General features: G+C 43.9%; 1 protein-coding gene across 1 annotated transcript in view; it reads left to right on the top strand.

The window, feature by feature from the left end:
- Window positions 1-1,954: 1,954 nt before the first annotated feature.
- LOC126255497 (tyrosine-protein phosphatase non-receptor type 13-like) overlaps window positions 1,955-10,481 on the top strand; it is a gene marked incomplete at its 5' end in the record, with an annotated part of 225,591 nt that continues 217,064 nt past the window's right edge. Inside the window, one exon of the mRNA XM_049955400.1 lies at window positions 1,955-2,243. Coding sequence (XP_049811357.1) covers window positions 1,955-2,243 — 289 coding nt within the window. The remainder of the gene's footprint in view (window positions 2,244-10,481) is intronic.

The following is a 10,481-nucleotide window of genomic DNA, read 5'->3' as shown; positions in this document are numbered from 1 at the left end:
GCCAGAATCGTGGAAAAAATTCAAACGTCTCCGAACCCTATAATGGTGACAAGGGTAGATGACACTGTTAATGACGATCCTTCTGCCGGATGGGGACTGCGGGAGTCCACTTGATGCAACTAGACAGGTGGCGACTTTGTTCCAATACCGAGCTTCATCCTCTCCTTTCTCTCATCATCATGCGACACAAACATGACATATAATTCGCACACACCCATTGCATCTTATCTACACTCAACAGGTACATGTTACACACAGCTCTCACATGTCGCGAATCAACGACTACGTAAAAGACGTAGCTCGGTCAAGGCGCCGCCACATTTGAAGCCAATTGAAAACTTAGCCGCCATATTTTGCAACGTCATGTTGAGCGATACAGTCGTGTGCTAGCTCAGAATCATACAATTTTGTTCGCCATACAGTAACATAAGCTACTGCCAGTCGGAATTTTTTCTTTATTTATTGCTCGCCCGACATGTTTCCGGAAATAATTCCCAAATATACAGAGCGTTTACCGTCTTCAGTGGCATCTCAAGCGAGATGTTTGGGATTTGCGAGCTGCCGCATTATTCTGATGACTTTGAGGTGAACAAATGTATTTTTGTGATTACCAGTGTATCCTATCCTATAGGTACTGAAGAATTTTAGTGTAACTCCTTACAGTTATTACATCCTTGATTTGGATAACTTACAGCGGGATTCACTCTAGGCAGTTCTGTCTTGCGTATCTACCAAAGAAATGTATTTATATAGGTCGCTCGTATTCATGGAGAAAGCAGACCATAGTAGTCGTTAAATAAATAGTTTGATATATGACTCGAAGGCTAAATTATCTTTGCTGTTGACGACAATTTCAGACATGTGGGCTAGAGGTTTTTGCTCGAGATTCACATTTTTTGTGTGGCTTTCAGCAGTTCTAATGGAAGATAGGACTTTCATGTTTCATCTCATATTGCGTAGGATTTTTGTTTATCAGAAAGAAGCATTTACCAGAAGACCTGAGACTGCCACTCGTTTCCCAATTTGTTGGTTACCTATAGTTCTCAGCTTCTTGCTTTTCAAAAGAATTTTATACAGAAAATAAAGACTAACTTAGAGTTCGTATACATGCATAGTTCATATGCCTATTGTAGTTATTGTTTAACACGTATTTTACTCCGGACAGACGTGTATTGCCGACACACTAAAACAAACTAAATGCAGTAGAGAATTGTATATTAATAAAATCGTCTGCCTCACATTCTAAATGACCATGAGGATCAAGAAATGCGATGTAGAAATTTGGCGAATAGGACAGTTATGTATAAGAAATGTTACATGTGAAAACGTGGTAGTACCTAGCTAAAGTGCGACACTCCTACCGAATTATTACTAAGATTAATAGAATCGTACGTTGCACGTACACTATACATGTTTTACGATCAACATAAATACTTTTAATTAGCATTTCATGACAGAAACACGTGATTTCCAGTGACAGAAACACGTGATTTCCAGCATCTGCCCAGTTGAAATATTCGGTGTGCTTGAAATTATAAAATACGGCAGCCTGTGTTGTTCGCTACTGCCACCAGAGCGCTGTAATGCATAGATAGCCTCAATGTTGATTACGTATTTCATGACGCAGATGAAAGATGCCACTGTGCGCGAAGGGAGACAAACTTTTCCTGTTAGCTCTGAACCTCCCATCGGCTCTGAGCCGATCATCTACTTAAAGCAGTTCTAGACCGCATACAGTGCGGACGAGATGTGTTAGGTTCAAGCTGTACGCTTGTTCTCTAGCGGGAGACTGACTGTGCGCTGGTGTGTTGCAGGTTGCGGCGGGTGCGATGTAGGCGGCGGCGAGGCGATGGGATCGAGCGCGAGCCGGCAGCCGGCGGGCCTGGCGGGGCGGCGCGCGCACTCCTCGGGTTCGCTGCCGCGCACCGCGGCCGCCGCCACCGCCGCCGGAGCCGCCTCCGCCGCGGGGCCAGCCCCCGGCGCCAGGGGCCGCAGCTGCGGGGGCGGTGGGGGCGGCCGTAGCGGCAAGCTGTGCAAGGACCGCGCCGCGCTCTGCGGCTCGTTGCCCAACCACCTCGACTGCAACGATGCCAGCAACGGGCTCGACCAGGGCTACGGCTCCGAGAGGTCGCCCGACGACGAGGAGGACGACGACGATGACGACGACGAGGAGGAGGAGGAAGAGGAGGAGGAGGGCGAGGAGACCACCTGCCACTGCGCCACCTACCCGTTCCTCAACACCGGTGAGTGCGCCTCCGCCTGCACGCCACATCACGCACTAAAGCGAAAGAAGACCCTTGACAACTAGCAGTTCTGTCACCGGATTACTTTCACATCTGCTTCTGTACTCCGTAAGCCACCTTTTGGTGATTGGTAGGGAGTACTTTGTGCACCACTGTCACTTCTTCCTCGTCCTGTTAGTCGCCAATGTGTGCGGAAAGAACAATTGATGGTACGCCTCCATGTCAGCACGAGTCTGGCTAATTCATTAAGTGTATTCAGAGTTGCAATTATGGACAGCCAGAAGCTGTATAATGTATGACAATGAAAATTTGTGCCGGACCTGGACTCGGACCCGTATTTCCCGCTTATCGCAAGCGGTCTCCATACCATTTCGCTACCCGAGCACTACTCGCGGCCAAACCTAACGTCGTCAACCACGCGTCTACAACCTGTACTCGTAAATCCATTATGTATATTCCTGTACAGGAGAGAAATTTTATTCGGAAAGCGCTTGCCCGGTGTGGGCGGACAAATACGACATTGCAGAGCCAAAAAACCAAGGCACTGCAATACCCTCATCTCTCTCTAATACTGTCCTCATATTGTACGACGGTCACTCCAACAGAAATACACACTATTTTTTTTTAAATCCATCTTTTATTCTACATGTTTGAAAGTTTTTAAGTGTGTAGATACATCCTTTAGGAACAATATTTTCATTTCTCCACATAATTTCCATCCCTCTCAACTGCCTTACGCCATCTTGGAACCAGCGCCTGTATACACGCACTGTAAAATTCTGGACCAACCTGTTGGAGCCACTGTTTGGCAGCGTGCACAAGGGAGTCGTCATCTTCAAACCTTGTTCCACGAAGAGAGTCTTTCAGTTTCCCAAAGAGATGACAGTCACATGGAGCCAGGTCAGGACTGTAAGGCGGGTGTTTCAGTGTTGTCCATCCGAGTTTTGTGATCGCTACCATGGTTTTTTGACTAACATGTGGCCGTGCATTGTCGTGCAACAGCAAAACATCCTGCTTTTGCCGAGCTTGAAGTTTCTTGAGTGTCATCACATATGCATCAGAATTTATGGTGGTTCCACTTAGCATGGCGTCCACAAGCAAGAGTCCTGCGGAATCGAAAAACACGGTAGCCATAACTTTTCCAGCAGAAGGTGTGGTTTTGAATTTTTTTTTCCTTGGGTGAATTTGCATGATGCCACTCCATTGATTTCCTCTTCGCCTCTGGTGAAAAATGATGGAGCCATGTTTCATCACCTGTCACAATTCTTCCAAGATATTCATATCCACCATTCTCGTACTGTTCCAAAAGTTTGCTGCATACCGTTTTGTGGTCATATTATAACTAAGAGAAATGAAGTCAACAAAAAAAAAGTTTCTTGTAACTTTTAAATTTATTAGGAGAGAATATTAAAAGAAAATTCAAGAAAACAATCCCCCAGTATTGACCTCTCTTTCGTACACAACACCGTTCTTGGGAGCAATTGCAAAGTTTACTGCAAAATTCTTTGTTTGGTGAGGGAGAAATGGCAGCAATTTCAATAGGTCTTTCTATAGTGAAACTGATAAACGTGCCTTATTCTTAAGCTGAAGTACGTCATTGCATTCATCAGCTCTGGTCTTTATTCTTTCGAATTCAATGACTTTATTTTCCACTCTTCTGGTTCAGAGTAAGAATTTTTAATAGCTGTTTGAGATGGATGGGCATGAAACACTTTCATCATATTGAATTTGGAGATCTTACACGCCTACATTGACAACAATGTCGCAGCAGCTCCATTAAAAGCAAAATATTGAGGTGCATGCATTGAAATTACATAGAACGGTTTTGTTGCTTTAACTGACTCAACAGTCTTTCGTAAACTTGCGGTCAAGGGCCTTGGTTACCTTTCTTCGTTTCTCTATAACCACAAAATCTTTGTCGCAGCTCACGGAGCTGAGCCCGCCTACCAAAAACTTGTGTGGTATCTCTTCAAACGTCGCATACTAAGTGGTGGAGGCCTTGACGCATGGCACTTTGAAATTGAGTGAAGCACTGCTTGGCACATAGACCACGCGCCGTCTACTAACGCATGTCTCAAACACTTTCACCATCATCTGGCACCTGAATTATGCAACAAGCTACCGAGGTCACAACAGCCCTGAAAACTCGCTTTTTGCAAAAATAGCACTTGGAACGTTTTCAGTTTCCGTGCTAGATATGTTACAGACATCAGGAACTGGAAACAAATAGGGCAAAACAGAAATTAGAATGTCTTCAACAAATAGTTGAGGACTTTGGGCATATGTGATACTCTGCGTTGAAGATATTGTTGCAGAAGAGGCACTTGTTGCGGGTCGCATCAGACCACTCAGACAATTGAAAAAAAAAGTAGAGAGAGAGTGTGTGTGTGTGTGTGTGTGTGTGTGTGTGTGTGTTATTTTCGTCAGCTGGTGGAAGCATAAATAGATAAAAAGTATGATCATTATCTGCATGTTACTCAGTGCGTACGAAACATTGTTTTAATGTTACATGTTTCACAGATGGGGAGCGAAACTTTTACAGTTCCCTACGTCCTTTGCTGTTCTCGGCTACATCTCATTCACTCCTTACTGTGTCTACAAGCTATCTAAACAATCACTCTAGGAATAGGTAGTAAACGCACCCTCTTCCATTTTTACTACATAGTTTTGTCGTAGACATCTACTTCAGGTACAGTGAAAGTTTCAATAGCCTTGCTCTGCCACTGGAATATTTCCTAATAATATCAGTGTGAGGTGTAACACACACTTTGCAGATTATGACAACGGGAAACTCCTTTCAAAAAAATGGTTCTAAGTTCTAGGGGACTGATGACCACAGATGTTAAGTCCCATAGTGCTCAGAGCCATTTGAACCTTTTTTTTTTTCCAGTAGCAAAGAAAGTTGGTACTACTCCGGTGGCACAGGATACCACGTGAACAGAGGGAAATTAGTGGCGCGTCAGGTAAGGCTTCTGGAGACGAAGCAATGAAGCACTACTGACATGGCTCAGCAGGAAAAAAACTGTCTGGTAGTGAGGGAACTCTAGAACAAACTGAAGGTGATGAAATCCGCACGTCAACCATAGCTTACATAATTTTCGTCCCTCATATAGGATGAAGTGCCCTAGCCCGACAGTGCCCAGTAATACATGCGTCTGTTCTCCATCAATGCTTTTCCTCAGTTTATTTTCTGTATTTTGGCACCTCTATTGGATTTTTCCTAATACAAGAAATACCAGTACTGCCTTAGCAAAGAACTTAAAAATATTCTTCTGTCCGACAGCTACTTGCTGACTTACGGTTGTGAGAATCAAAATTAAAGGTTAGGAAATTTGGTCCTGTATCTGACATATGTTAATTGTTCACCCTTCAAAATAATGAATTGGGAGTTAAATGATTATTAAGTAAAACAAGAATCACAATTAGTTCGGTTTATTCCGTTAAGGAAGACATTTAAAAACCAATAATAATAATATTCTCGTAAAAACTTGGCACATCTGATAAAAGGGCCTGGGTAAGATTCTCATAATCGCATAAATGAAGCAGCTGCGATTGGGAAGCTGTACTGTGATTGTCATGACGTCATTGGTAAGGACAGATAGAACTAGTGAAGGGAATACGTGAATCTCGTGTCGGAGTTAAAGCAGGCTGGTCATTGAATCTGAATGTAAGTCTCGCAAGTGAAACTTGAAGTTATGAAATTTTATAAAATGACTTTAATGTTCGAACACATCGTCTCATGGTGGCGGCTCGATCTCACCACAGTAAATTGCAGGCGATGCCTGAAGTGGCTGCAGAATCAGTCATTGGCGGCACATCAACGACCGTCGCCATCTGCTAAGTGCAGATCAGCCTGAAATCTAAATCCGTCTATACGTCTACTCTGGTGGCATCGCAAGGTTCTTGAAGATCAAGATGAAGTGGTGAAGGTTCTCAAATGGTTCAAATGGCTCTGAGCACTATGGGACTCAACTGCTGAGGTCATTAGTCCCCTAGAACTTAGAACTAGTTAAACCTAACTAACCTAAGGACATCACAAACATCCATGCCCGAGGCAGGATTCGAACCTGCGACCGTAGCGGTCTCGCGGTTCCAGACTGCAGCGCCTTTAACCGCACGGCCACTTCGGCCGGCTGGTGAAGGTTCTCTATGACGAAGTAATTATGTACCGAGGGTTCGCTAAAAGGAAAACTAGCATTTCTGCGTTTTCGCTTTTTACTCTATCGGATTGGCTCGGCTACGCATCAGCCGTGTGCCGATCTTTAAAAATGTTCTTTGCAAAACGTCGTTCCCCTCCCCTGGGCTATTCTTTAGACAGTTAACCAATAATACATGCTCTACCATCTAAGACTGAAACATCTCTTTCTCTTTCCATCTCTCTCTGTAGCGAATGAAGTGAGTCCTTGTCAGCACTGTTGAGATTCTCTGTCTAATCCCTAATTTATTCATATTAGCCAGTCCTTGCAGTCCTTACGTTGCATAACCATTTGGTTTTTGTGAAGTCAACGTTCAGCAGAGTCTCACCCCTGCAAAACATCCCAAAACTTCGGGCCCCAGTCCATTTTCAAGATAGCATCTGCACTGTCCAGAAAAAACACAACTCTCCACGTTGCACAACAGTGCCTTCTTGGTCTTCGCTGAAGCCAGCGTTCCTTCTCATTTCTCTTCTGGATTGTAAAAACTGTTGTGGCTGGGAGCCTTGCACCACAGGAGATCTCAACTGTGTTTACCTACGGTACTTCGGTCATCCAACTGTGCACTACAAAAGAATGCCCGGTGGCCTGCGAACCATTGACTTGGTCCCGGCACTCCCTTCCGAGAACTCCACCAAGGGCAGTGGTACACGTGACCACCACGGCGCTGTCGCCTCGTCCCAGTCGGCTTCCAATCTCCTCTCATTTATATAACGAATGTAAATTCCAATAAAAAGAGTAGATGAAGAATAAATTACATTAGTCAGCTACTGACAGTCGCTAGTACCGTTGTACATTTTTCGGTGTTCATTAATTATCCCGATCGAATGGGTCTTTTACACTATGATTTTACATACGTTACGGGGCTGTTCCCGAAAAAACGGTAGCGCAACGTACTTCACAACTCATTCTGCTGTAATACAACCCGACATCATCTTCCCACCGTCTGCAAAATTAGCTAGCGTAAGCTGCCATGTGCAGCGTGATCCTCAGCTCACTTTAATCTGTGTGAAGGCTCGGCGGCGCCTAAGCAATTTTCAACTTTCCACGCTGGACCAACTTCCACGAAGATGGGAAACCTTGCACTTGCAGGAGCAGCCGCAAATGGAAAAATGCTAGGCCCGCCGTTCGTGTGCGTTAATTGATGCTGCAGCGATCTGCGCAGCGCTTTTGAGTTCTCGGAACAGCAGCAGAAGCGTGACAGCTGCCTGCAACTGCGTGAAACGCGATTTACTGATTAACTTCCGCGTCTCGCTTTCTCCCAGTCGTCTGTTAAAATTAACTGCGGCACCGAACAAAAGGCAGAGGAAATTACGCTACAGCCTCATTATGAAGCAGCGCGCTTTGTTTAACATTCCGCGGGGCGTACATGGACGCACGTGGCGAGAATGCAGTTAGCGCAGGTGCTGAACTGAATGGGAGAATGAAACGCGGAATAAAAGTTCATTCAGGGAGCGCGAAGGCGGGGAGGTGCAAAGGAATTACGTGTACACAACACATCTGTTCCACTAGAAATTCTGTTCACATTATTGTGCATTGCACGTCACCAGTTGAACGGAACAGAAAGATTCTCCCTACGCATTCAGTTATGATGCCGCTAACAAATCCTGGTACGGGAACAGGCACACCAAAAGAATTTCCGCACACTTTCCTGCCGCTGTTTAGAAACTAATGCACAGTAGAAATACTCTAGAGTGATATTTGGAAAAAATAGGTAAAACTAATGCAAATAGGTCATGTATACATTTTCATTCGTCGCTTCCGTCTGCATATAAACATCACAGATGTTTGAAACTTGAAAAGTTATCTGAAACCACATAGTTTCATTTGATTAAAATAATGTATCGAATATTTTGACAGATGGTAGTAACTATCAAAGTGAGATATGGGCTGTAAAATACATATCTGAGGAACTGTGAACACTTGTTCACTATAAGATACGTGTTAGTCATCAGCGAAGATGAACAAGTGTTCATACCTCTTAAGTAGCCCATGTTTGCTGCACTTTTTTCCTTGTTTTGATGGTTATTACCTTTTGTCAAAATATTCAATATATTTTTAACCCCCTGTGTACGGTTTTGTCTTAAGGACTGAATGCTGATCAGTTATTGAATATGTCGTGACTAATTAGGATTTCCTGTCTTCCATGAACAGTATCTTAACAATTAAACTAAGAACCCAAAATTTCTGGCCGATTTTTGCGATATCGTTTGTATCACTGCATTTTATTTGTTATATACCCATCACGTTTAATTTCGTTTCAGCAAATGTAACTCAGTAGTTCGACTGTGGATCTTTCAGCTACAAGCAGTGAAAGTTCGTACCAGTTTTGAATGCGTAACAATCGCGTAAGTATGATATTAAAGACTCCGATCTGGTATTCAAATTTATGACGCCTTTAGTGTATTTTTTCTTTTTTTTCTCTATTCATAACAACATTTCTCTATCTGACATTCGTTTATCGATGTATGTTTCGTTCTTCGTAAATTTACGGTCTCTAATGGCCTCAGTGTAGACAAATTGTTAAACTCTTACACGATCGATTTTTAGTATCTTAGCAATTGTGTCGTTGGGATAATTCGTTAATCGGATGAGGGTAAAAATAAACAACGTGAAATAGTCATTCCATGTGCATCAACCATCTTTCAGAGAGATTGCTTTGCGTATCACATACAGATTGAAGCCTAAGTGAAGAACTTCCTTAAAAGGAATTGCAGATGAGAAGTAAACAGGCATACAACATTTCTTCACCTTCTGTCGTCACAATAACGGAAAGATGTGAGAGCTCTTTTCAGTGTTTCGTGCAGTGTGCTGCTCGGCGAAGGGCGTGACTTTTTTGGTGGTGATCCAGATGGGTACGTTATGTCCTGTGACTACCTTGCTGCTGTTAGATAGGAAGAGGTTACATGCTGGCAACGAGTTTCATCCCTTCCGTAACCCTCTCTTCATCGACAATGACGAATTGCACATTATGATGGATTAAGCTCATCCATTACGGATGTTTATGAACCCGTAACCGTTTATTCAAATGCTCAGAAAAGTGACTGATTGCAGTTTTATGTATTTACACTACGCTACAGTCCGTTGCCTGTGCTGATCAATTACACCTCAGACAAATGGCGTGCGATCTGTCGAAGATTTGGAATTCCTCTATTCCAACACACACAGTTTTCATCTGCGTCCATACTACGCAAGCACCTTACGGAGAGTGGCGAACGGTACTCCTGATACATCTATCTTCTCGCAACTTCCCTGATCCATTCGCGAACGGTGGCTGGGGAAAACGACTGTCAATAAACTTCCGAATGAATTTATCTTCTCGTCGTAGTCATTTCACGAGACATATGTGACAGGAAGTAATATGTCGACCGACTCTTGCTCAAATGTACGTTCACGCGATTTCAAGCTTTGCGGGGTAGTCGCGCGCTCTAAGGCACTTGCCACAGTTCGCGCGGCTCCCTCTGTCGGAGGTTCGAGTCCTCCCTCGGTCATGTGTGTGTGTTGTCCTTAGCGTAAGTTAGTGTAAGTTACAAAAGTAGTGTGTAAGCCTAGGGACCGACGACCTCAGCAGTCTGGTCCCATAGAAACTTACCATCACGTCGTCGTCGGAATTTCGACAGCACACCTCTCCAAGAGAGAACGTCTCTCGTGCACAGTATGGCACTAGATCTTGGTAAACATCTCGGAACATCTCCGTAACACTCACGTGCTGACTAAACGATTCAGTGGCGAAACGCGGCGCTGTTCGTTGGATCTTCTCTCTACTAATCCAATCTGGCAGGGTCATAGAGTGACGAGCAATACTCAACGATCGGTCGAACAAGTGTTTTGCGAACTACTACTTTCGCGGATGAATTACATTTCCTTAAGATTCTTCCACTGAATTTACGATTAGGTTTATGTGGTCTTTGGACGTTCGATCATCCGAGTAGTTAGCCGTGGATATTTTATTGTCGTTTCTGCTTCCAGTGATTTTTGACCTACAGAAACTCAAGCAGCAAGAGATCTCTTAGCGGTTTACGCTCAATACATTGGATTTACTTAC

The sequence above is a fragment of the Schistocerca nitens genome, chromosome 1, assembly GCF_023898315.1.
Source record: "Schistocerca nitens isolate TAMUIC-IGC-003100 chromosome 1, iqSchNite1.1, whole genome shotgun sequence".
Taxonomy (NCBI): Eukaryota; Metazoa; Arthropoda; class Insecta; order Orthoptera; family Acrididae; genus Schistocerca; species Schistocerca nitens.
Note: the sequence above shows the minus strand (reverse complement) of the source record. Positions and strands in the feature narration are given on the sequence as shown.